Here is a 26408-nt window from a genome sequence, read left to right as displayed (position 1 = left end):
ACGTTTCTCTGTTTAAAAGCTTTTAACTAAATTCCTGCCTGTCAGATATAGGCCCCATTTTGTGCACTCAAGCTTCAAGCTGTTGCAAAAAGGTTTCATATGTTCTGTTGTCATTCAAATTCTTTCTCCGCACATGCCCGTCTCGCACGACAAAAATCTGAGCTGAAAATCCAGCGTGGTTAAGTGTCCTCTTTTAAAACCCTTTTAGGTCAATCAGCAATGGCTGCAGCAGAACTACCCAGTTACATTGTATCTCCTCAGACGGAGAAACACAGGAGGGCCAGGAACTGGACCGATGCAGAAATGAGAGGCTTGATGCTGGTGTGGGAAGAATTTTTCGATGAGCTGAAACAAACCAAGAGGAATGCTAAAGTTTATGAGAAAATGGCGAACAAACTCTTTGAAATGACTGGAGAACATCGGCACGGAGAAGAGATAAAGATAAAAATTACAAATATGACCTTTCAGTACAGGTAAGCTGTGGATCTTTCTCCTTCGCTCCCTCCTCTTCTTCATCCTTTTTTTAGGGGGGGGGGGAGGGAGGGCGGGCAAAGGGGAGGTTAGTTCTTTTTCTTTTTTTTTTATTTTTAGCTCATAACCAGGACTTTGCAGTGTCACCTCTTTTGCAGACAATCCAGAGATAAGAGAGGAAAGGCTGTTCATCCTACTTTGGGAAAATTGTTGCTGCCGACCTCATCGCGTCACATTGATCTGCCTTCCCCCCACTCCCCCCTTTATTTATTGAAGAACTTTGGCCCCTTGAGTTTGCTTGAGGAAGCCTCTGGCTACGGTCCATAGAGCGTGGAAGCCCAGAGCTTTTCCTCCTTATAGGTCTGGCAGTGTCGACTCACTTCATCACCCTTCAAACCACTGCAGCGTCAAATGGCCAGTTGGGAGAGGGAGGAAGAGGAGTAAAAGTTCAGACTCAGTAGCACAGCTTGGTGGGGGGAGAGGGAGGGAGGTGGGGCGGGGGTGAACCCCTTGGTTAGGAAGGGCAGGTCAAGTAGAGGCTGGAGGCGGGGCCGAGGGGGAGGCTCACGTCATACCTCGGGGCCGGTAATATTGGGTCCCTTCTTACCCAGTGGCATCTACTGCTCTGATTGAAAGCAGAGCTGGTGAATGGAAGTGTCTGCAGAGAAGGGCCGAGATGGCCAGAGACAAGGGAGAGAGATTGAGAGAGACAGAGAATAGACTGAACTGCTTTCAAACCGGAAAGGGTGGAGAAGGACCCAGGAGCCCGTCAGGAAAGAGGGAAACGTGTGAAATCGGTATCTGGATCCACAGGCCAAGCCGGCAGGAGACGGATGTGAGTTAACAGGGAGAAGCTAACCGATTCTGCTTTCAAAGCAACAACTCTCTCCGTCGACCGATGGATCGGTCAGTGGTGTTTCCTGTGGGCGGAGGACTGTGCTAAGCGCCTGGGAGAGTACAATATAAAGCAGTTGGTAGGCCCGGTCCCTGCCCACAGTGAGCTGACAGTCTAGAGCGGGAGACAGACGTGAATAGAAATATATAAATGGCGGATATTATTCATTCATTCACTCAATTGTATTTACGGAGCGCTTACTGTGTGCAGAGCACTGTACTAAGCGCTTGGGAAAGTACAATTCAACAATAAACAGTCACATCCCTGCCCACAGCAAGCTCACAGTCTGCCTGTAAAATGAGATGAGAGGATTATGGAGATGAGAGGATTTGCACCCCCTCAATTCTGAGTGTTCAAACTGCCCTAGCCTGCAAATACTGGATGGGGATGGGTTGTATTTCCTGTTGTGATTGTTGCCCGGGAACATAAATGGCGTGAGGGGTCTTCTTTCATTCAGCCACCCTCGGCTGCCCTCCCTCTTGTCGGAGGAGGAGGGAGAGAGAGAGAGAGGTTGGGGAGAGAATTGAGAGGAAGGAGACAGAATAGAGGAAGGAGACAGAATAATTTTACTGCAGGCACAGCTGTGTTTAAACTATTTGTTTTCCTCCCTCTCTCAGTGAAGATGCCACTCACCCACCAGCCAGAGAGGTGGACAACTCAACACAACCCATCCCAACCCTACCCAACCCAACCCAACCCCAACCCCAACCCAACTCCAACCCAACCCAGCATAACCCAACCCAACCAACCCCACCCAGCCTAGCCCATCCTAGCCCAGCCCAACCCGAAATGTGCCACCTCCCTATAGTCTGTGGATGGACTCTGGTGGACACCGCCAAGCTTCAGGAGTGGGGAGAAGCATGGGCCCCCCTGGGCGACAGTTTGATTTGGGGAGAAGTAACCCATTCCACCCCTCAGCCTCGCCACAAGCAGGCAGTCATCAGCCTAGGAGTGGGTCCTTGGGGTGCCATTTTCTGAAGGCACCATCAGGGCACAGTCAAGGTCATTCATTCATTCAGTCGCATTTATTGAGCGCTTACTGTGTGCAGAGCACTGTACTAAGCGATTGGAAATTACAATTTGGGAACAGATAGAGACAATCCCTACCCAACAAAAGACTCACAATCTAAAAGGGGGAGAAAGACAACAAAACAAACCTGTTCGCCGTGGGCATGGACATGGGCATGGGGGGTGGAACAGGGTAACAGAGCCACAGGAAAGCAGGGGAAATCCAGAAGGAGGGAGGCAGGCTCCAGAGCTCCTGGCTCCTTCTCAAAAGTTTTCTTTGTCTTTCCCAAATCTCATCCGGGGGACAGGAGAAGAATCCGTGGTAGGCAGCCGGGAACCTCTCGTATGTTGGCAGTTTGGAGGCCGGGTCTATTTGCACCCAGCAAAGATGGTGCATTTTTCATGGGTCTGACCTTAGAATTTTTTTCATCTAAACCTGCAACTTTTCCAGTGTAACAGTGATGTTGGTTAAGTCCTTCCTGGGTGCCAACCTCTGTGCTAAGTACTGTGATGGATAGATTTAGATCAGACACAGTCCCTATCCCACGTGAGACTCACAGCCAAAAGGGGAAGAGCAGATACTGAATCCCCATTTAACAGATGAAGAAATTGAAAGACAAAAAAATTAAGGGACTTGCCCAAAGTTACCTGGCAAGCAAGTAATGAAACCTGGATTCGAAGCCGGGCCCACTGACTCCCCATCTTGTGCTCTTGCTACGAGGTCACTCCCCTCTCAGGGCGGCACCTGGGGAGTTTCCAGTCCTCTGCCAGTCTCGGCTAAGGGAGGGAAAGTCAAGGAGAGGCCCGTCCATGCCATTCCTAGCTTGGGCAGTGGTTAGTGAGTGGCAGGCCATCGGCTAAAACTCAAAACTCCCCCGTGCCGGGCAACAGCGGCCCGGGAGAGAGTCGAGGGTGCAGACTCGCGTTTACCGCATGGAAGGCGGCGATGGTCAACCCCTTCTGGATTTTTTCCCCAGAAAACTCTGTGGATCCACTCCCAGAACAATTGCAGATGGAGAGCGAGGCGGTGTCGCTATGGGTCGGAAACGACTCGACGGCATAAGACAAGACTAGGTTACGCTGCTTCTTGGGGAAGCGAGAAGACATTGATTTTTATTTGAGGGGGAGGATTAAGTTTAGAAAAGCCTCTGGCCTTTCCTCTCCCCCTGCCTGCTCTGAGAGTAGGCCTCTTCCGTGGAGTCAGATCTTTACTAGCCTCAAGGGTGTTACAGTGCCCGGCACATAGTAAGCGCTTAATAAATACCATTCTTGTGATTTAAGTGCATACTCTGTGTCTAGTACTATGCTAAATGCTGGGGTGAATACAAGTTAATCAATCCCTTGCCCCACATGGGACTCATAGTCTTCATCTCCACTTGACAGATGCGGTAACTAGGTGGTAAATTGGCCGGGCAGCTGTAGTTCTTTCAGTTAATCCATCAAGCAATCAATAGTATTTCTTGAGCATTCACTGCTCACTTTCATGGGAAAGCACAATATTAAAGAGTTAGTAGACACCGCACTTCACTTCTCTCTGCCTCAGTTTCCTCATCTGTAAAGTAGAGATTAAGAGCGTGAGCCCCATGTAGGACAGGGACTGTGTGCAACCTGATTGGCTTGTAATGATAATAGCAATAATAATAATTATGGTATTTGTTAAGCGCTTACTATGTACCAGGCACTGTATTAAGCGCTGGGGTGGATACAAGCAAATCGGGTTGGACGCAGTCCCTGTCCCACATGGGGCTCACAGTCTCAATCCTCATCTTATAGATGAGGGAACTGAGGCCCAGAGGAGTGAAGCGACTTGCTCAAGGTCACCCAGCAGACAAGTGACGGAGCCGGGATTAGAACCCATGACCTTCTGACTCCCAGGCCCCTGCTCTATCCACTACGCCATGCTGCTTCCCTAATCTTCTATCTACCCCAGCGCTTAGAACAGTGCCTGGCACATAGTAAGAGTTGAACAAATACCACAGTTGATAATATTTGTTAATCACTTACTCTGTGACAAGCACTAGGGTAGATATAAGATAATCAGGTCAGACATCATCCCTGTCCACACGGGGCTTCTGGTCTAAGTAGGAGGGAGGAGGATGTAATCCCCATTTTACAGATGAAGTAACTGAGGCCTGGAGAAGTGAAGCTTCAAGTGGCGGATCCAGGTTTAGGAGCGGGGTCCCCTGACTCCCAGGCCGGTGCTCCACCCGGTAGGCCACGCTGCTTCTCAGCCGAGAGGTTTCCTGGGCGAATGGCCCTCGTCCCGGGAATCGGGCAGTGGTATTTGATGAGCGCTTAGTGTGTGTATTCAGCTCTGTACTAAGCGCTTGTCCGCAGAGTTGGTGGACACATTCCCTGCCCTCAATGAGCTTATATTCCGGAGCTCCCAGGGCCCTCAGCTTCCTTTTCAGCGATCACCAGACCCTGGTTCAAGATGAAAAGATAACAGAGCTCATCTGGAGAATCTGTCTCCCCATTCATGGTCCAGGGCTACAAGCCTTCCTGGGGGACAAATTCATTCATTAATTCATTCAATCCTATTTATTGGGGGCTTACTGTGTGCAGAACACTGTACTAAGTGCTTGGGAGGGTACAATGGAACAGAAAACAGACCCATTCCCCGCCCGCCACAAGTTTACAGACTCGGGCTATCACCTCCAGATATCGGAATCCAGGAGAATTTTTCTGGGAGCAGAGGTCTGCTTCTCTACTTTATCTTAACTTTGCTTAACTCCATTAATTGGCTTTATTCCTTTAGACCAACCAAAGGAATCTGTCACAGCTGTGGTTCCTAAATCAATCGTACTTATGGAACACTTAGTGTGTGCAGAGCACTGTATTAAGCATTTGGGAGGCTTCCCACCCCACAGCAAACTCACAGGCTAGAGGGGGAGACTGAGACATTAATATAAATAAAAGTAATATATAAATATATATATAATATAAATATATAAATAAATACATTACAGTTGGATCCTCCCCCAGGTCCGCAGCATTGATGTCCATATCTGTAATTTATATTAATGTCTGTCTCCGCCTCTAGACCGTAAATTGGTTGTGGCCAGGGAATGGGTCTATCAGCTCTGCTACGTTGGACTCTCCCAAACGCTTAGTACGGTGCTCCGCACACACTAAGTGCTCAATAAAATATGATGGATTGAAATGGGGCCTAAATTTAAATCACCCAGCGTCTTTATTCACTCCTCCCTCAGCCCCAGAGTACTTATGCATAGATCCATAACTTATTTCTATTCCTGTCCCCCCTGCTAAACTCTAAGTTCGTTGTGGGCGGGGGATGTGTCTGTTATATTGTTGTACTGTCCTCTCCCGAGAGTTCAGTACAGTGCCTTGAACACAGTAAGCGCTCAATGAATACGATTGATTGATTGATAAGTGTTGTGGGGCGGGGGGTGGGGAATGAAGGGAAAGGGAACAAAGGATGACACAGAGGGAGAGGGAGAAGAGGAAAGGAGGGTGCAGTCAGGGAAGGCCTCTTGGAGGAGATGGGCCTTCAATAAGGGTTTGAAGAGGGGGAGAGTCGTTGTTTGTCAGAAATGAAGAGGGAGGGCGTTCCAGGCCAGAGGCAGGATGATTTTGCATCTATAAATAAATGAATGTGTACATTTTTATATCTTTGATATTTTTCCAAGACGACCAGAGAAAGGTCCTGAAACAGGATGCAGCTGTGTCAATTCATGTTAATGAATGTTAAATTTGAATCGCTGTCTCACGATTTGAGGCAGAAGGATGAAAGTCTGAGGGTTGGTTTTTTTTTATGACTACACAGAATTGCAATTAAGTATAGTGGCTCGTGTGATCTTTCACTAAATTTGATGAAATTAAGTGACTAAAGTCTTTGACCTTTGAGTTAGTGAGTGGTGGAGGATAAATGGAGGGAGGGTATTGCAGAAAGTTAAATTTGAATATTTTACCAGCTTTTCCTGCCGGTTCCATAATTCAAAGCTCCACACAACTTAAGTGCGCTCTCTCTCTCTCTCTCTCACATTCTCTCTCTCTCTCTCTTCCCTCCCCACCCGGTTTCCTAGGTGATATGGTGGCCTGAACGTGATTATTCATTATTTATTCTGAAAGCTTTTTTCAGGATTCCCAGGGGAGGAATTCCGTTTCCATTTCTGAAGGCGAGTGGAAATATCAAACAAATATGGCAGTAAACAAGGGAAAGAGCGGAGGAAGACAGAGCGGTGGTCTCCCCTCTGGAAAATGCAGTCTTTGAAAAAGAAAGCGATTCCCCGCTCTTAAATAGGAAATGGTGTCAATGCAACTAGCCCAAGAGAGAACTCGGCATGGAGGGATGAATCAGCGCTTAGAAAAGTGCTTGGCGCATAGTAAGCGCTGAACAAATACCAACGTTATTTACCCAAGTCGTGGCCTTGAGTCTCCTGAGGTGCCCTTCAGCCATCTTGCTTTTATTTTTTTTAATGGTATTTGTTAAACACTTACTATGTGCCAGTCACTGTACTGAGCGCTGGGGTAGATACAAGCCAATTAGGTTGGACACAGTCCCGGTCCCACGGAGCCTCTCAGACTAAGTAGATCGAACGGGAATTGAATCCCCATTTTATGGATGAGGTAACTGAGGCATAGAAGTGAAGTGACTTGTCTAAGGTCACTCAGCAGACATAATAATAATAATTGTGGTATTTGTTCAGCACTTACTATGTGCCAAGCACTGTATTAAGCGCTGGGATGGGTACAAGCAAATTAAGTTGGACACAGTACCTGTTCCACGAGGGGCTCACAGTCTCAATCTCCATTTTACAGCTGAGGGAACTGAGGCCCAGAGAAGTGAAATGACTTATTAATAATAATGATGGTATTTGTTAAGCACTTACTCTATGCTTATCTCTGTTCTAAGCTCTGGGGTAGAGATGAGGTAATCAGGTTGTCCCATTGGGGCTCACAGTCTTTAATCCCCATTTTACGGATGAGGGAACTGAGGCTCGGGGAAGTGAAGTGACCTGCCCCAGTTCACACAACAGATGAATGGCGGGGCTGGGATTAGAACTCACGTCCTCTGACTCCAAAGCCCCTGCTCCTTCCTCTAAGCCATGCAGTGCTAGACATTGTGCAGGTGTTCCAGCAGCTTAACCAGATGAGATAACTGAGGCCCAGAGAAGTGAAGTGACTTTTCCCAAGGTCACACAGCAGAGAAGTGGCAGAGTGGCAGATCAGGTTGTCCCACGTGGGGCTCACACTTTATATTGCCATTTTGCAGATGAGATAACTGAGGCCCAGAGAAGTGAAATGACTTGCCCAAGGTCACACAGCAGACAAATGACAGAACCAAGATTAGAACCGCTAACCTTCTGACTCGGAGGCCGGTACTCAATCTACTGTTCCATGTGGTGGAGCTGGAATTAGAACCCAGGTCCACTGGGTGCTAGGCCCGTGCCTTGTCCAGTGGGCCACGCTGCTTTTTGGCTTGATAATAATAATAATATTAATGTTAGTATTTGTTAAGCGCTTACTATGTGCCGAGCACCGTTCTAAGCGCTGGGGTAGATACAGGGTAATCAGGTTGTCCCACGTGAGGCTCACAGTTAATCCCCATTTTACAAATGAGGTAACTGAGGCACAGAGAAGTGAAGTGACTTACCCACAGTCACACAGCTGACAAGTGGCAGAGCCGGGATTCGAACTCATGACCTCTGACTCCCAAGCCCGTGCTCTTTCCGCTGAGCCACGCTGCTTCTCACGGTGCTTGATGGCCAAGGCGTTCGAGGCCTCAGTAACCTCTGGTGGCAAGGCCTTGGACGATGGACGTCTGGAAGTTTGGGTCCCTTCCACGCAGGCAGATGGACCAACTGCAGGGCAGGTGGGCGTTCTCACCCTGCCCTGAGGGTCTGTCACGTTAAACCGGTCCAGTAGAACCTCCCTCTCCCTCCACCACCATGAAGCAGTGTGGTCTAGTGGGTAGAGCCCGGCCTGGGAGTCGGAAGGACCTGGGTTCTAATCCCGTCTCTGCCACTTGTCTGCTCTGTGACCCTGGGCAAGTCACTTCACTTCTCTGCGCCTCAGTTCCCTCATCTGTAAAATGGGGATGAAGACTGTGAGCCCCATTTGGCCAACCTGATTAGCTTGTATCTCCCCCAGTGCTTAGAACAGTGCTTGGCACATAGTAAGCACTTAACAAATACCATTGTTATTATTATCTCCCCCAGCGCTCAGTGAAGACATTCAGTCGGTCGTATTTATTGAGTGTTGACTGTGGCAGAGGACTGTACTGAGCACCTGGGAGAGTACGGTGTAACAACATAACAGATACATTCCCTACCCATAGTGAGATTTACAGTCTAGAGAGGAGACAGACTTTAATAGAAATAAAATATGGATATGTATGTAAGTGCTGTGGGGCTGGTGGGGGGCGATGAATTAAGGGACCAAGTCAGGGTGATGCAGAAAGGAGTGGGGAGAAGAGGAAAGGTGGGGTTAGTCAGGGAAGGCCTCTTGGAGGAGATGGGCCTTCAATAAAGCTCTGAAGGCGGGCAGAGTCATCATCTGTCGGGACTGTAAGCCCATCAGTGGGCAGGGATTGTCCTATCTGTTGCTGAATTGTCCATTCCAAGCGCTTAGTACAGTGCTCTGCACATAGTAAGCGCTCAATAAATACTATTGAATGAATGAATATGAGGAGGAAGGGCGTTTCAGGACGGAGGCAGGCCCCGGTCGAGAGTTCAGCAGCGAGAAAGATGAGATGGAAGTGGAGTGAGAGGGTCGGCATTAGAGGAGTGAAGTGTGAAGTGTGCGGGAAATAGGAGGGTAGTGAGGTGAGCTAAGAGGGGGCAGATGATTGACTGCTTTAAAGCCACTGGTGAGGAGTTTCTATTTGATAGCCAATGGTGAGGAGTTTCTGTTTGATGCCAGGCACTTAGCAAGGTGCCTGGCACATAGTCAGCACTTAACAAATTCCATTAGTCCTGAGGTGACAGCTGGGAGGAGTTGACCTGCAGGAAAAATGGATTTATTAGGGAAGGCCTCTTGATTTTTGTAGGGCTTTGAAGATGGAGAATAATGGTCTGTCAGATGTGAAGGGGTGGGAGTTCTAGGTCCGAGAGAGGACTTAGGGAAAGAGTTGGAGGTGGGAGAGATTCATTCAGTAGTATTTATTGAGTGCTTACTATGTGCAGAGCACTGTACTAAGCGCTTGGAATGTACAAGAGATAGGGGTACAGTCAGTAGATCGGTATTAGAGGAGCAGAGTGTGTGGACCAGGTTGTAGTAGATCAGTGAGGTGAGGTAAGAGGAAGCGAGGGGATAAAGTCCATTAAAGTCAGCGGTAAGGAGTTTCTGTTTGATGCTGAGCTGGATGAACAAACCCTGGAGGTTCTTGAGGAGCGGGGAGATGTGGCCCGAATGTGTTTTTAGAAAAGTGATCCAGGCAGCAGAGTGAAGTATGGACTGGAGAGGGGAGAGGCAGGAGGATGGGCGGTCAGCGAGGAGACTGACGCAAGTCAAGGCAAGAGAGGATGACTGCTTGGATCAACATAGTTGCAGTTTGGATGGAGGGGAAATGGTGGATATTAGTGATGTTGTGAAGGTAGAACAGATAGGATCTGGTGAATGATGAAATATCTAGTTGTACGCGAGAGAGGAGTTGAGGATAATGCCAAGGTTATGGGCTTGTGAGATCGGGAGGATAGTGGTGTCGTCTACGGTGATTGACGCGACTGTCAGGGAGAGGATGGGGTTTGGGTGAGAAGAGGAATTCTGCTATGGACATGTTAGGTTTGAGATGTTGGTGGGACATCCAGGTAAAGATGTCCCGAAGGCAGAAGGGGATGCGAGACCGCAGAGAAGGTGAGAGATCCGGGCTGGAGAGGGAGATTTGGGAATCAGCCACATAGAGGTGACAGTTGAGGCCGTGGGAGGGAATGAGTTCTCCAAGGGAGTGGGCAAAAATAGAGAATAGAAAGGGATCCAGAATTGAGCCTTGGGGGACTCCCACCGTTAGGGGCTGAGAGGAAGAAGAGGAGCCCGAGAAAGCGACCGGAAAGGAAGGGCCAGAGAGATAGGTGGAGAGCCAGGAGAGGACAGTGTCAGCGAAGCCAAGGTTGGATCAGGTTCCAAGGAGAAGGGGCTGGTCCATAAAGTTGAAAGTAGCTGGGAGGTTAAGGAGGATTAAGATGGAGCAGACGCTGTTGGATTTAGCAAGAAGAAAGTCATCAGTATTAGAGGCGCAGGTGGAAGGAATAGATTTTGACAGGAGGCAGGAGATCTCTTCTTGAGCTAACGCTGGGAAAAGAGGCAGAGTTGAAGAGAGTGCAGGAGGAGGGAGGGTCTTGAGAGGAGCAGGGGAGATTATAGGAAGATCACACCTGATAGTTTCCATTTTCTCAATGAAGTATGAGGCCAGATCATTCTGGGGAAAAGATGTTGGGGGACGAGGGAAGGAAGGAGGTATGAGGAGGGAATTAAGCATCTGGAACGATTGGTAGGGAAATGGGTAGGAGAGTCTAGTAGGATGGAGAAGTGTTGTCGTCAGGTGGAGAGGAGGCCAGAATTAACACAGTTGAGGATGACTTGGAGATGGGTGAAGTCAGTCTGGTGTCTGGATTTCTATCAGCAGCACTGCACAGGAACAGAGGAAGCAGAGTGTGGAGGTGATTCAGGGTTGTGATTCAGGGTGTGGAGGTGATTCAGGGTGGAGGGGCAGGGGAGTGAGCCAGTTGAGTTCAGTCAAGAGGGTGGTCCTATAGTAACGTTGGTATTTGTTAAGCGCTTACTATGTGCAGACCACTGTTCTAAGCACTGGGGTAGATACAGGGTATCAGGTTGTCCCACGTGAGGCTCACAGGTAATCCCCATTTTACAGATGAGGTCACTGAGGCCCAGAGAAGTTAAATGACTTGCCCACAGTCAGGCAGCTGACAAGTGGCAGAGCTGGGAGTCGAACTCATGACCTCTAACTCCGAAGCCCAGGCTCTTTTCCACTGACTGAGCCACGCTGCTTCCCTGCTTCCCTACCTTCCTGTTGAGGGTATGGATCTGTGAATAGGTAGTTTGAGTATGGAGAGTAAATGGGGCATGATGACTTTAGAATACTGCGAAGGGTCGAAGGATCTGCAGTCTCTGTCGGGGGAACAGGACAGATTTGTGGGGAGGGGGTGTGTGAGAATGAAGGCCGGTGAAGAGGTCGTGGTCTGATAGAGCAATTTCAGAGTTGGAGAATTTCCACAGTGACAAGAGATGGTGAGATCGAGCGTGTGTGTCCACGTTGGTGAGTGAATGAGGTGGGGTAGAGCAGGAGATCCGCAGAGCTGAGGAGTGATTGAAGGCGGTCGGCGGAAGGGTCGTCAGGAGCATCTAATTGGATAGCGAAGTCTCCGTGGATCAATGTAGGGATGGAGAAGGAGAGGAGGAATGTGAGAAAGGGATCGGAATAGGTCGGAAAGTTGGAGGTGGAGGTTGGGGGGGCGGCGGCGGGGTGGAGGGTAGATGACCAGCGTGGTTCAGTAGAAAGAGCATGGGTTTGGGAGTCAGAGGTCATGGGTTCAAATCCCGGCTCGGCCGCCTGTCAGCTGTGTGACTTTGGGCAAGTCACTTAACTTCTCTGTGCTTCAGTTACATGATCTGTAAAATGGGGATGAAGACCGTGAGCCCCACGTGGGATGTGATCACCTGGTATCCTCTCCAGCGCTTAGAACAGTGCTTTGCACATCGTAAGCGGTTAACAAATGCCATCATTATTATTATAACCGTGACTAGAATCTGGAGCGGGTGGTAGAGGCAGATGATGTGGGCTTCAGAGGAAGGAAAAGAGAGGGATGGGGGAGGTGGAGTGGGGTGAAAATGGGGAAGCAAAAAGGAGTCCACTCTACCTTTCCCAGGGAGTCTGGGGGAGTGGGAGAAGATCGAGGCCCCCTCTAGAGAGAACGGGAGGGGAGTCCGGCTCATCTGGGGAGAGGCGGATTTCCGTGATGGCGAGAAGAAGCGGTGATTGGGTCAAGAGCAGGTCAAGAAAGAAGGGAAGATTTCCTGTAATGGAGCAGGGATTCTACAGGCCGCAGTGGGCTCAGGCTGTTTGCGGGGAGTGCAGGAGGAGGGGAAGTAGACGGCACCACCAGCCATCCCGTCTCACGAGCCCGTAACCTTGGCGTTATCCTCGACTCCTCTCTCTCATTCAACCCAAATACTTAATTCAACCCACATATTTAATCTGTCTCCAAATCCTGTCGGTTCCACCTTCACAAATCCGCCTTTCGCTCTGCAACCAAACTGGTGCCATGCTAATACAGTCGCTCCTCCTATCCCACCTGGATGACTGCATCAGCCTCCTTGCTGACCCCTCTGACTCTTGTCTCTCCCCACTCCAGTCCATACTTCAGTCTGCTGCCCGGATCGTTTTTCCAGAAAAACAGTGAGGACACGTCACCCCCCCCGCCACAAAAAAAGTGCCGCGGTTGCCCATCCACCTCCGCGTCGGACGAAAACCTCTCACCGTCGGCTTTAAAGCCGTCCCCCTCACTGCCCCCTCCTACCTCACCTCGCTACTCTCTTTCTACAACCCGGCCTGCACACTACACTCCTCTAAGTGCTAACCTTCTCACTGAGCCTCCGTCTTGCTTATCTCACCATCGACCCCTCGCCCACATCCTACCTCTGGCCTGGAACGCCCTCTCTCCTCAGATCTGACAGACCATGACTCTCCTCCACTTCAAAGCCTTATTGAAGGCCCACCTCCTCCGAGAGGTCTTCCCTGACTAAGCCCCTCCTTCCACCTCTCCAAGTCTCTTCTGCATCACCCTCACTTGCTCCCTTTCTTTTTCCCCACCCCCGGCCCACAGCACTTATGTTCAGATCTGTCATTTATTCATTTATATTGACATCCCTCTCCAACCCCTATAGGCGGTGAGCTCGTTGAGGGCAGGGATTGCCTCTCTTTATTGCTGTGTTGTACTTTCCAAGCGCTTAGTACGGTGCTCGGCACAGGATAAGCGCTCAATAAATACCATTGAATGAATATAAGATGCAAGCTAATCAGATTGGACACAGTCCATGTCCCTCGTGGGGCAAAGAGGCAAAAGAGGGAAGCACCGGGGTCAAGTGGATAGAACAAGGACTTGGGAGTCAGAGGTCGTGGGTTCTAATCCGAGCTCCGCCACTTGACAGCTGTGTGACCTGAGGCGAGTCACTTCACTTCTCTGTGCCTCAGTTCCCTCATCTGTAAAATGGGGATGAAGACTGTGCGCCCCATGTGGGATGACTTGATAATCTTGTATCTATCCCAGTGCTTAGAACAGTGCTTGGCCCATAGTAAGTGCTTAACAAATACCATTATTATTATTATTATTATTATTATTATTATCATTATTTTATAGGTGAGGTAACCGAGGCATGGAGAAGTGAAGTGACTCACCCAAGATCACACAGATGAGTGGAGGAGCCGGGCTTAGAACCCAGGTCCTTCTGCCTCCCAGGGCCATGCTCTATCCACTAGGCTACACTGTTTCTTAATGTACTTTGTACTCAGTAGGAATCCAATAGACTTTCAGTAGATTGGACAGAAAATAATAATTAATAATTGTGGTACTCGTTAAGTGCTTATTATTTGCCAAGCACTGTTCTAAGCGCTGGAGTAGATACAAGGTAATCAAGTTGTCCCACATGGGGCTCACAGTCTCAACCCCCATTTTACAGATGAGGGAACTGAGGCCCAGAGAAATCAAGTCACTTGCCCGAGGCCACACAGCAGACACGCGGCAGATCCGGGATTAGAACCCATGACCTTCTGACTCCCAGATCCGGGCTCTAGCCACTACACTGTGCCTCTGAGGGTCTGAGGGAGCGAAAGGATGGGAGAAGGGTGAGAAGGCCCAAGAGGAGATCCCAGGCCCCAGGACAGGAATCCAGTCAATCAATCAATGGGTGCAGAGCACTGTATTAAGCACCTGGGAGAGTAAAATAAAACAACATATCGCACACATTCCCTTCCCACAGTGAGTTTACAGTCTAGAGGGGGAGCCAGACATCAATATAAATAATAAATTAGGGATCTGGACCTAAATGCTGTGGGGGTGGGTGGGGGGTGAGGTGACAGTTCCGGGTCACAACGGCGATGGGGTTGGGGTGTGAGGGGAAGCTGGAGGTGGACGCACCGTTAAAGCGATGTCCCCGTCCGGCCCTCCTTCGTCTCTCTTGCCCGCCGGCTCGCCCCTCTCCCAAATTACGCTGTCCTTTCTCCTGCCCGACACTCAACTCCTGAGCGAGGCAACAGCGTGGCCTAGTGGATACAGCACCGGCCTGGGAGTCAGAGGACATGGGTTCTAATGCCGCCTCCCTCACTTGTCAGTTGTGTGACCTTGGGTAAGCCACTTCACTTCTCTGGGCCTCAGTTCCCTCATCTGTAAAATGGGGAGCCTCACAAGGGACAACCTGATGACCTTGTATCTACTCCAGTGCTTAGAAAAGTGCTTGGCACATAGTAAGCGCTTAACAAATGCCATAATAATATTAACGATAATAACAACATCCAGGTGCTAACTTTATTGAAGGCACATCTCCTCCTTCAAGCCTTTCTGAGGGGGCACCTCCTCCAAGAGGCCTTCCCCCACTTTTCCTCATCTCCCACTCCCTTCTGTGTCACCCTGACTCCCTCCCTTTGCTCTCCCCCCCGCCCCCCGTCGCACAGCGCTTCTGTCCAGATCTACCATTTTATTTATTTCTATTGATATCAGTCTCCCCACCTCTAGACTCTAAGCTCACTATGGGCAGGGAATGTCACCCTTGTTTATTGCACTTTCCCAAGCGCTCAGTACAGTGCTCTGCACACAATAAGCACTCAGTAAATATGAATGAACCCAGCTGGGGGAAGTCTGGTGGTGAGGGCTTATCGTACGGCGAACGCTGAGCTAAGCACTGGGGTAGCTACAGTCTGTGCAGATTGGTCAGAGTCCCTCTCCCGTAGTTTAGGAGAGTGAGAACAGGTTTTTAAATCTCCATTCTGCAGATGAGGAAAGAGAGGCACTGAGACTTTAATAATAGCAATAATGAGGGCATTTGTTAAGCGCTTACTACGTGCCAAGCACTGTTCTAAGCACTGGGGTTGATAAAAGGAAATTGAGTTGTCCCACGTGGGGCTCACAGTCTTTATCCCCATTTTACAGGTGAAGCGACTGAGGTACGGAGACGTAAAGTGGCTTGCCCCAGGCCACGCAACAGACGTGTGGCCGAGCCGGGATTAGAACCCATGTCCTCTGACTCCAAGCCCGTGCTCTTGCCACCAAATCATACTAATTTAAATGACTTGCCCAAGGTCACAGAGCAGGTAGGTGACGGAGCCAGGATTAGAACCCAGAGCCTGTGACTCCCAGGCCCGAGCCCTTTTACTAGGCCACGCTGCTTCTCAATTTTCAATAAGAGATTCACCCGGGCCAGTAGCCAGCCACCTGTCACCAGCTGGGATGCGGGGAGAATCACATCCGTATTTTTAAATGCTATTTGTTAAGCACTTACTATGAGACAGGCACTGTACTAAACGCCGGGGTAGATAGAAGATAGATTGGTTCGTGTCCCCATCCCTCTTGGGGCTCACAGTCTCAATCCCCATTTTCCAGATGAGGGAACTGAGGCCCGGAGTAGTGAAGTGACTTGACAAGGTCCCCCGCTTAGACTGTAAGCCCGTCAAAGGGCAGGGACCGTCTCTCTCTGTTACCGATTTGTCCAGCCCAAGCGCTTAGTACAGTGCTCTGCACATAGTAAGCGCTCAATAAATACTATTGAATGAATGAAGGTCCCACAGCAGACAAGCGGCGGAGCCGGGATTAGAATTCAGGGACTTTCATTCATTCATTCATTCAATAGTTTTTATTGAGCGCTTACTATGTGCAGAGCACTGTACTAAGCGCTTGGGATGAACAAGTCGGCAACAGATAGAGACGGTCCCTGCCGTTTGACGGGCTTACGGTCTAATCGGGGGAGACGGACGGACGAGAACGATGGCAATAAATAGAGTCAAGGGGAAGAACATCTCGTAAAAACAATGGCAACTAAATAGAATCGAGGCGATGTACAATTCATTAACAAAATAAATAGGGTAACGAAAAATAAATAGGGTAACGGGACTTCCAGGCCCGGGCTCTACCTACTGGGTCCCGCTTCTTCTTATGCCCCAGGTTTGTTTTCACGCCCACCACAGGTCACCCGACGGAGCTCGGGCACTCATTCATTCATTCATTCAACCGTTATTTACTGAGCGCTTACCGTGTGCAGAGCACTCCACTGAGCACTCGGGAGAGTCCGATATAACAATCGACAGACACATCCTTTGCCTACGACGAGCTCCTTGCAGAGCCGAGCGGTGGAGGAGGAGAGGGGAGCTGGCCCGTGTGGGTCCGCGCGTGGGGGTCCGCGTGTCTCTACGCTACCGCCCTTCACAGCCGTGCGTCTTTCGTTGCAGGAAATTAAAATGCATGACGGAGAGCGAGTCGGTGCCCCCCGACTGGCCCTATTACCTGACCATTGACAGGATTCTGTCCAAAGTCCCAGAATACAACGACGTCAAGCTGCACGAGAGCCAGCAACCGGGGCCTTCGACGTCCCAGACGGAGGCCTCCCTGTCCCCGTCGGCCAAGTCGGCCCCCCTCTACCTTCCCTACAACCAGTTCCCCTACGAGGGGAGAGAACAGTGCTACGAAGACCAGCAACCCTCCGACAGCTCGTCCAGCTTACTCTCCTTTAAGTTAAGGTAGGGGCTCCGTCCCTTCCTTTTTCACGATGGCAATAACGAGAATCATTCATTCATTCATTCAGTAGTATTTATTGAGCGCTTACTATGTGCAGGGCACTGAACTAAGCGCGTGGAGTGGACAGTTCGGCAACAGATGGCATTTCAGTCCTTCATTCGGTGGTATTTCTTGAGCGCTGGAGCAGCGTGGCTCAGTGGAAAGAGGCCGGGCTTGGGAGTCAGAGGTCGTGGGTTCTAATCCCGGTTCCGCCGCTTGTCAGCTGGGTGACTTTGGGCCAGTCGCTTAACTTCTCGGGGCCTCAGTTACCTCCTCTGTAAAATGGGGATGAAGACCGTGAGCTCCATGTGGGACAACCTTGTATCCCCTAGTGCTTAGAACAGTGCTTTGTACATAGTAAGCACTTAACAAATACCATCAATATTGCTATTATTATTACTGTGTGCAGAGCACTGTACTGGACGCTTGGAATGTACAACTCGGCAACAGATAGAGACCAACCCAGCCCAACGACGGGCTCAGGGTCTAAAAGGGGGAGACAGATGGCAAAACAAAAGGAATAGTCAGACATCAATACCTTCAAAATGGGGATTAAGACTTTCATTCATTCATTCAATAGTATTTATTGAGCGCTTACTATGTGCAGAGCACTGGACTAAGCGCTTGGAATGGACAAATCGGTAACAGAGAGAGACAGTCCCTGCCCTCTGATGGGCTCACAGTCTAATCGGGGGAGACGGACAGACAAGAACGATGGCAATAAATAGAAACAAGTTCCCCGGTATTCAAGACTGTATTTGTTAAGCGCTTACTACGTGCCAAGTGCTGTTCTGGGCGCTGTGGTAGATGCAAGGTAATCAGGTAGTCCCACGTGGGGGTCACAGTCTTAATCCCTATTTCACACTGTACTAAATGCTTGGGAGAGCAGCGTGGCTCAGTGGAAGGAGCCCGGGTTTGGGAGTCAGAGGTCATGGGTTCTAATCCCGGCTCCGCCGCCTCTCAGCTGTGTGACCTTGGGCAAGTCACTCACTTCTCTGTGCCTCAGTGAACTCATCTGTAAACTGGGGAATAACTGTGAGCCTCACGTGGGTCAACCTGATTGCCCTGTATCTACTCCAGCGCTTAGAACAATGCTCTGCACCTAGTGAGCACTTAACAAATACCAACATTATTATTATTATTATTATTAGCTAACCCGTCTCAGGATCTTGCTGCATTCCTGTTGCCTTATTGTGGTTTCCATTGTCCTCTTTCTCCGTCCCCCCCGGCTTCATTCCCCTGCTCTCCCCGTTACTTCCCTCGATCTCAGCTGCTTCCAGCCTTCCAAGAGCAAATCCCAAACCCCTTCAGATGAATAAAACGAACGGGTGGGTCTTTAGAAGGAAAAACGAATATGTTTGCCCTCTTAGATCAATAAATGCGTCTACCTGGGGGCTACCGGGCGGGGGGAAGGAGAGGGAGAACTCGGAATTTCTGAATTAGTGAGTGAGAAGTTGCAGGAGTTATTGAAATGTGCACAAGGCAGACTTTGGCTGGAGGACAGGGGAATTTATAATTAATTTAACTCCCTATTATTAACACAATAAACCACCCCACAGAGGACAGTTCCAACGAAGATCTAAGATGTGAAATTCCATTGCTGATGGCAAAAATACAATTTACAGTTCAAATATGCATTCAATTATGCTTTCCCAGAGAGAGAGAAGAACAAGAGAAAGCTAGGGGAAAAAAACCCTTTTCAGATTTATGTTCAACTGTTAACCATTTTATCTAGCCTAATTACCCACATTATTATCACCTAATAGGATGATTGTTTCAGAGCCTCCGATTGGAGGGGTCACATTTCAACTTTAAGATGCTTTCAGTAGTATTGACCTCCCACGGCTAGGATGCGTTTAGCAAACACCATCATTATTATTATTATTATCATATATAAGACGTTTTTCTCCAATTCTGCTTCTTCTCAGGGACAGCAGCAATCCTGGAGGGTCTCAGAGCACCCGATAACAGTGATTTTTTTTCTATCATGGTATTTAAGCATCTACTATGTGCCTGGCACTGTAGTGAACGATGGGGTAAATTACCCTATTTATTTTGTTAATGAGATATACATCACCCTGATTCTATTTATTTGCTATCGTTTTAATGAGATGTTCTTCCCCTCGATTCTATTTATTGTCATTGTTCTTGTCTGTCCGTCTCCCCCGATTAGACTGTTAGCCCGTCAAAGGGCAGGGACCGTCTCTATCTGTTGCCGACTTGTTCATTCCAAGCGCTTAGTACAGTGCTCTGCGCATAGTAAGCTCTCAATAAATACTATTGAATGAATGGGGTGAATTTAATCAAGTTGGACAGAGTCCCTGTCCCACATGAGACTCACAATTCTAATCCCCATTTTACACGAGACAATGGAGGCACAGAGAAGTAAAGTAACAATATTAATAATAATAACCGTGGTATTTGATAAGCACTTACTGTATTTCAGGGAATATATTAAGCGCTGGGTGGATACAAGCAAATTGGATTGGACACAGTCCCTGTCCCACGTGGGAATCACAATTCTAATCCCTATTTTCCAGATGAGGCACCTGAGGCACAGAGAAATGAAGTAACAATAATAATAATTATTGGTATTTAAGTGTTTATGATGTTCCAGGAACTCTTTATGGCTGTATTGTACTTTCCCAAGCGCTTAGTACAGTGCTCTGCACAAAGTAAGTGCTTAATAAGTATGAATGAATGAATTGAATGAATGAATACTAAGCATAGAGTGGATAGAAGCAGATCGGGTTGGATGACGATGGTATTTGTTAAGCGCTTACTATGTGCCAAACACTGTTCTAAGCGCTGGGGTTGGGGGGGATACAAGGTCATCAGGTTGTCCCACATGGGGCTCACAATCTTAATCCCCATTTTACAGATAAGGGAACTGAGGCACAGAGAAGTGAAGTGATTTGCCCAAAGTCACACAGCTGCCAAGTGGCAGAGCCGGGACTCGAACCCATGACCTCTGACTCCCAGGCCCGGGCTCTAGCCATTAGACCACACTGCTTCTCAATCCAGGGATTGCTAAATCCGCACCCCACCTGGAGCTGCAGTCAGACAGTACAACAGCACAACGTATCTGTGCCCGCACTGTGGCTGAGACTGTGGCCCTTTTCATTCATTCAATCGTATTTATTTAGCGCTTACTGTGTGCAGAGCACCGTACTAAGCGCTTGGAATGTACAATTGGGCAACAGATAGAGAGAATCCCGGCCCAGTGATGGGCTCACAGTCTGAAAGTTTGAACGTACACTCCTCACTGACTTTCACCGTCAAGGGAAGACTGTGAGCCCGTTGTTGGGTAGGGATCGTCTCTCTCTCTGTTGCCGAATTCTACTTTCTGAGCGCTTAGTACAGTGCTCTGCGCACAGTAAGCACTCAGTAAATACTACTGAATGAATGGATGAATGAAGCGTGGCCAGGATTTCAGGGAGGAGGTGGGAAGAGGGGCTGCTTACTTGCAGATAGAAGATCCTCGGCCTTAAGCCTCAGAGAAGCAGCGAGGCCTAGCGGAAAGAACCCAGGCCTGGGTGTCATGAGTCCTGTGTCCTAACCCTGGCTCTGCCGCTTGCCTGTTGCATTCATTCAGTTGTATTTATTGAGCGCTTACCGTGTGCAGAGCACTGTGCTAAGTGCTTGGAAGAGTACGACATAACAATAAGCAGACACATTCCCTGCCCACAAAGAGCATCGGCCTCCTTGCTGGCCTCCCAGCCTCCTGTCTCTCCCCACTCCAATCATTCATTCATTCAATCGTATTTATTGAGCGCCCACCGTGTGCAGAGCACTGTGCTGAGTGCTTGGAAGAGGACGACATAACAATAAGCAGACACATTCCCTGCCCACAAAGAGCACCGGCCTCCTTGCTGGCCTCCCAGCCTCCTGTCTCTCCCCACTCCAATCATTCATTCAATCGTATTTATTGAGCGCCTACCGTGTGCAGGGCACTGTGCTAAGTGCTTGGAAAGTACAATTCGGCAAAAGATAGAGACAATCCCTGCCCAACAACAGGCAGTCCATACTTCACTCTGCTTCCTGGTTCATTTTTCTACAGAATCGTTCGGGACATGTCACCCTACTCCTCAAAAAAGTCCAGTGGTTTCCCATCCACCTCCGCATCAAACAAAAACTCCTCAGCGTTGGCTTTAAAGCCGTCCATCCCCTCGCCCCCTCCTACCTCCCCTCCCTTCTCTCCTTCTCCACCCCAGCCCACCCACTTCCCTCCCGTAAAGCCCACCTTCTCACTGTGCCTAAATATCGCCTACCTCACCTCCGACCCCTCGCCCACATCCTGCCTCTGCCCTGGAGCGTCTTCTCTCCTCCAACCCAACAGACAGTTACTCTTCCCCTCTTCAAAGCCTTTTTGAAGGCCCATCTCCTCCAAGAGGCCTTCCCTAAACTGCAGAGAAGCAGCGTGGCTCAGTGGAAAGAGCCCGGGCTTGGGAGTCAGAGGTCATGGGTTCAAATCCCGGCTCTGCCACTTGTCAGCCGTGTGACTGTGGGCGAGTCACTTCACTTCTCTGTTCCTCAGTTACCTCATCTGGAAAATAGGGATGAAGATTGTGAGCCTCATGTGGGACAACCTCATTCCCCTGTATCCACCCCAGTGCTTACAACAGTGTTCTGCACATAGTAAGGGCTTAACAAATACCAACATTATTATTAAGCCCCCCTTTCCTCTTCTCCCACTCCCCTCCAGCGCTTAGAACCGTGCTCGGCACATAGTAAGCGCTTAACAAATACCAACATTATTATTCTGTGTCACCCTGACTTGCTCCCTTTGTTCTTCCCCTCTCCCAGTCCCCCAGCACTCATGTCCATATCTGTCATTTATTTATAATAATAATAATAATATTGATATTTGTTAAGCGCTTACTATGTGCAGAGCACTGTTCTAAGCGCTGGGGTAGATACAGGGTCATCAGGTTGTCCCACGTGAGGCTCACAGTTAATCCCCATTTTATAAATGTGCCTCAGTTCCCTCAGAGAAGTTGTGACTTGCCCAAGGTCACACAGCTGACAAGTGGCAGAGCAGGGATTCGAACCCATGGCCTCTGACTCCCAAGCCTGGGCTCTTTCCACTACACCATGCTGCTTCGTGGATATTATATATTTATAATACAAATATAACATTTATATTAATATTTGTCTCCCCCCTTCTAGATTGTAAGTTCACTGTGGCAGGAAATCTGTTTACTGTTATACTGTAGTCTCCTAAGTGCTTAGTACGGTGTTCTGCACACCGTAAGCGCTCAATAAATATGATTCAATAAATGAATGAGCTCTCATTGCCCTTGACACATGAGAAAAACACCTATTAGGTAATATCTTCGGACAAGTCATCTAACTCTTGTTCTCCCGTGAGGGACAGGGACTGTGTCCAACCTAATTAACTTGTATCCACCCCAGCACTTAGAACAATGTTTGACACATAGTAAGTATTTTTTAAAAAAGCAAAAAAAATTCTCTGTGCCTCAGTTTCTTCATCCCGTCCTCCATCCCTTTCAGACTCTGGGACAGGGACGGTGCCCGACCTGATGAACTTTGATCTACCCCGGTGCTTAGTTCGGGGCTTGGCGTAGAAAAAATAAATAAGCACTTGACGGATACCACAATTAATTAGTTAAGTAGCTCTTCTCCTGGCCTGTTGAGGACTTTTGGCCAGATCACTTTAGGGCTCTGTGCCTCAGTTTCCTCATCTGTAAAATGGATTTTTTGAGCGGTGTACTAAGGGCTTGAGAAAGTACAGCCTAACAGCATTGGTAGACACATTCCCTGCCCACAAGGAGCTTACATTTTATTGGTCAATCACTCAATCCCTGGCATTTATTAAGGGCTTATTAATATTATCAGCCTCTCTCTGAGCTAGGATGTGGGAGAGGGAGCAGGAGGGTGGAGATGGGGGTGTTGGTGGATAGGAGGGTCTAGGGGATGCTTGGCCTCGTGGCTAGAGCCCGGGCCTGGGAGTCAGAAGGAGCCGGGTTCCAGTCCTGGTCATTCGCTGTTTGACCTTGGAAAAGTCACTTCACCCTTTGGTGTCTCAGTTCCCTCATCTGTGAAATGGAGATTAATAATAATAATAATAATGATAATTGTTATGGTACTTGTTAAGCACTTACTATGTGTCAAGCACTGCTCTAAGCATTGGGGTAGATAAAGTTTAGTGAGGTTGGACACAGTCCCTGTCCCTCATAGGGCTCACAGCGCTTAGTGAAAATGGTATGGGCTTGGGAGTCAGAGGTTGTGAGTTCTAATCCCGGCTCTGCCACTTGTCAGCTGTGTGAGTGTGGGCAAGTCACTTCACTTCTCTATGCCTCAGTGACCTCATCTGGAAAATGGGGATTAAGACTGTGAGCCCCACGTGAGACAACCTGATTCCTCTGGGTCTACCCCGGCGCTTAGAACAGTGCTCGGCACGTAGTAAGCGCTTAACAAATACCAACATTATTATTCACTTCTCTGTGCCTCAGTTCCCTCATCTGTAAAACGGCGATGAAGACTGTGAGCCTCATGTGGGACAATGTGATTATCCTGTATCTATCCCAGCACTGAGAACAGTGCTCTGCACATAGTAAGCCCTTAACAAATACCAACATTAGTTAATTAATCCTGGCTCCTCCCACTTGTCTGCTGTGTGACCTAGGGCAAGTTACTTAACTTCTCTGTGCCTCAGCTCATCTAAAATAGGGATTAAGTTTATGAGTCTCACGTGGGACAACCTGATTACCTTGTAACTACCTCAGCGCTTAGAAGAGTGCTCGGCACATAGCAAGTACTTAACAAATACTGTTGTTGTTATTTTTTTAATCCACATTTTACAGATGAGGTAACTGAGGCCCAGAGAAGTGACTTGTCCAAGGTCACACAGCAGACATGTGACAGAGCTGAGATTAAAACCCATGACCTTCTGACTTCCAGGCCTATCCTCTAGCCACTGAGCCATACTGCTTCTCACAGATTAAGACTGTGAGCCCTGTGTGGGACAGGGAACCTGATTCTCTTGTTTCCACCCCAGTGCTTAGAAAAGCACCTGACTGGGTTTGGGGGAGATAGGGGTAGGAGGATTTAGATAGGAGGATTTAGGGTATGGAGGTGGTATTAAAAAAAAAAAAGGTATTTGTTAAACACTTACTATGCGCCAAGCGCTGGGGGAGGATACAAGGTGATCAGGTTGTCCCACATGGGACTCACAGTCTTAATCCCCATTTCACGAATGAGGTGACTGAGGCCCAGAGAAGTGAAGTGACTTGCCCACAGTCACACAGCTGATAAGTGGAGGAGCTGAGATTAGAACCCACGACCTCTGACTCTCAAACCCGGGCTCTTTCCACTAAACCACGCTGCTTCTCTGGGTTAGATCACTAGGTGTGGGAGGATTTAGGGGATGGGGTTGCTAGGGGGTGGGAGGAATTGGGGGTGGGGAGTTTTGGGGGGAAGAGGATCTAGGGGTCGGGGACCCTGGGGTACCCGCTGGCCGCCCCTCCCTCCTGCAACAATCTTTCATTTCAGATCCGAAGAAAGACCGGTCAAGAAAAGGAAGGTCCAGAGTTGCCACTTCCAGAAGAAGAAGCTCAAGTTAATGGAAGCCATGTTGGAAGAGCAAAAGAAACTGAGTCGGGCGATGGAGGAAACGTGCCGGGAGGCCCGCAGGCTCCTGGACCAGCAGAACATCATCCAAGTCCAGAGCCTCCAGCTGCAGGAGCGCATGATGAACCTCCTCGAGAAGATGGTGGCCAAGGCCAACGCCTAGCGGCCCCCCGCCTTGCCCCCCGGCACCGCTCCCCGCCCGTCCTCATCCCGCCGGCCCGCCGGCCAGGGATTGCCCTCGACGCCCTCGGCCTCGGGGGACAGGGAAGACAGGGACGGAGAAGGAGGGAGAACGGAAGCGGTGGAGTCTAGAGCGAGCCGTCACCGATTTCCCCCGGGGATGGCCAGGGGAGGGACGGAACTGAGCTGTGCAATCTATATCTACATCTGTAGTTAGAGATAGATAGATAGATGGATATATTCTCCTAAGAAGATAAGCGGTCTTCATTATTTTTGTACTTTAAGAGGCTAAGGGGTCCCGAGTTGTAGCATTTTCCACCCCTGGCAGACCGTCTTGGGGTGGGTGAAGAAGAGCCTCAGTTGCCTCCCCTGGAAAATGGGAATTAAGAGTGTGAGCCCCATGTGGGACAGGGACTCTGTCCAACCTGATTAAATTGTACCTACCCCTGCGCTTAGAACGGTGCTTGGCACATAATAAGTGCTTGAGGAGTTCATTCAACTGTATTTACTGAGCGCTTACTGGGTGCAGAGCACTGTTCTAAGCACTTGGAAGAGTACGACAATAAAATACAGCAAACATGATCCTTGCCCGCGGACTGTTTGCAGGAAGAGATGGAAGAGATTCAGATTTCAAGAAATCATAGAAAAGTGAAACCCCTCAACGGTATTAATTATTATCAGTGGCCCAGGGCAGTGCTCCACCCGGACTCTGAACAAATGATAAGACTCCTCGTGGTAGGCGTTAGGCGCTTATTATGTGCCAAGCACGATGCTAACTGCTGGGATAGAGACAGGTTAATCAGATCAGACCCAAGTCTGTCCCACGTGGGGCTCGCCGACTACAGGGGAGAGAGAACGGGCATTAAATTCCCATTTTAAAGAGAAGGAAACAGAGGCCCCAAAAAGGGAAGTGACTTGACCGACGTCATCCGGCGGGCAAATGGCGAAGCTGGGACTAGAATCCAGGTCCTCTGACGCCCAGGCCCCGGCTCTTTCCTCTAGGCTGCTCTGCTTTCCTCCGGTGAAATCAATCACTGGTATTTATTGAGCGCTTACTGTGGGCGGGGCACCGGGTGCGGAGCACTGTACTGAGCGTACCGAGCGGTTGAGCCAGAGCTTCCACTGGCGGCTGTACCCACACAGCCTCTAGGAGGAAGGTTTATGGCTTTGAGGGGGGATCTGTCGAGACGGTCAGATAAGATTTCTTCAAAACTCGCTCCTCTGGTGGTGAACCCTAATGCCGAAAATGGAAATTGGTGTTCTGAACATTCGAGTTAACTGTAGAAATGTAAATCCTTCTATATACACAGAGAGTAACTATTGAAAATACTTGAAGTTGCTTTTGATATTAAATGTCTAGTTTTTTCATTACCTGGGATCACGGGTTACTTTTGAACCACCAGCAACGAGAGAATTGATTATGTCAAAGGGGAGGAAAACTCGATCGATCGATCGTATTTATCGGGCGCTCGCGGAGCGCTGGGCTAAAAACCAAGTGTTCGGAGGAGTCACGGTCTTCC

The 26408-nt window shown here is 49.1% G+C and overlaps 1 protein-coding gene across 3 annotated transcripts; it reads left to right on the top strand.

Moving 5' to 3' along the window:
• MSANTD1 (Myb/SANT DNA binding domain containing 1) lies at positions 1–25304 on the top strand. Of its 3 annotated transcripts, none has more exons than XM_039911668.1 (4): positions 1–92; positions 262–473; positions 16791–17078; positions 24631–25304. In XM_039911668.1, the coding sequence occupies exons 2-4, from the start codon at positions 304–306 to the stop codon at positions 24869–24871; spliced, it is 699 nt and encodes a 232-aa protein (XP_039767602.1). In that variant the 5' UTR covers positions 1–92; positions 262–303; the 3' UTR covers positions 24872–25304. The 3 variants fall into 3 exon arrangements, with proteins under 3 accessions (XP_039767602.1, XP_028919535.1, XP_028919536.1); XM_029063702.2 differs by having other exon boundaries at positions 209–473; XM_029063703.1 differs by lacking the exon at positions 1–92 and having other exon boundaries at positions 107–473.
• The last annotated feature ends 1104 nt before the right edge of the window (positions 25305–26408 follow it).

The sequence above is a fragment of the Ornithorhynchus anatinus genome, chromosome 4 (assembly GCF_004115215.2).
Source record: "Ornithorhynchus anatinus isolate Pmale09 chromosome 4, mOrnAna1.pri.v4, whole genome shotgun sequence".
NCBI lineage: Eukaryota > Metazoa > Chordata > Mammalia > Monotremata > Ornithorhynchidae > Ornithorhynchus > Ornithorhynchus anatinus.
Note: the sequence above shows the minus strand (reverse complement) of the source record. Positions and strands in the feature narration are given on the sequence as shown.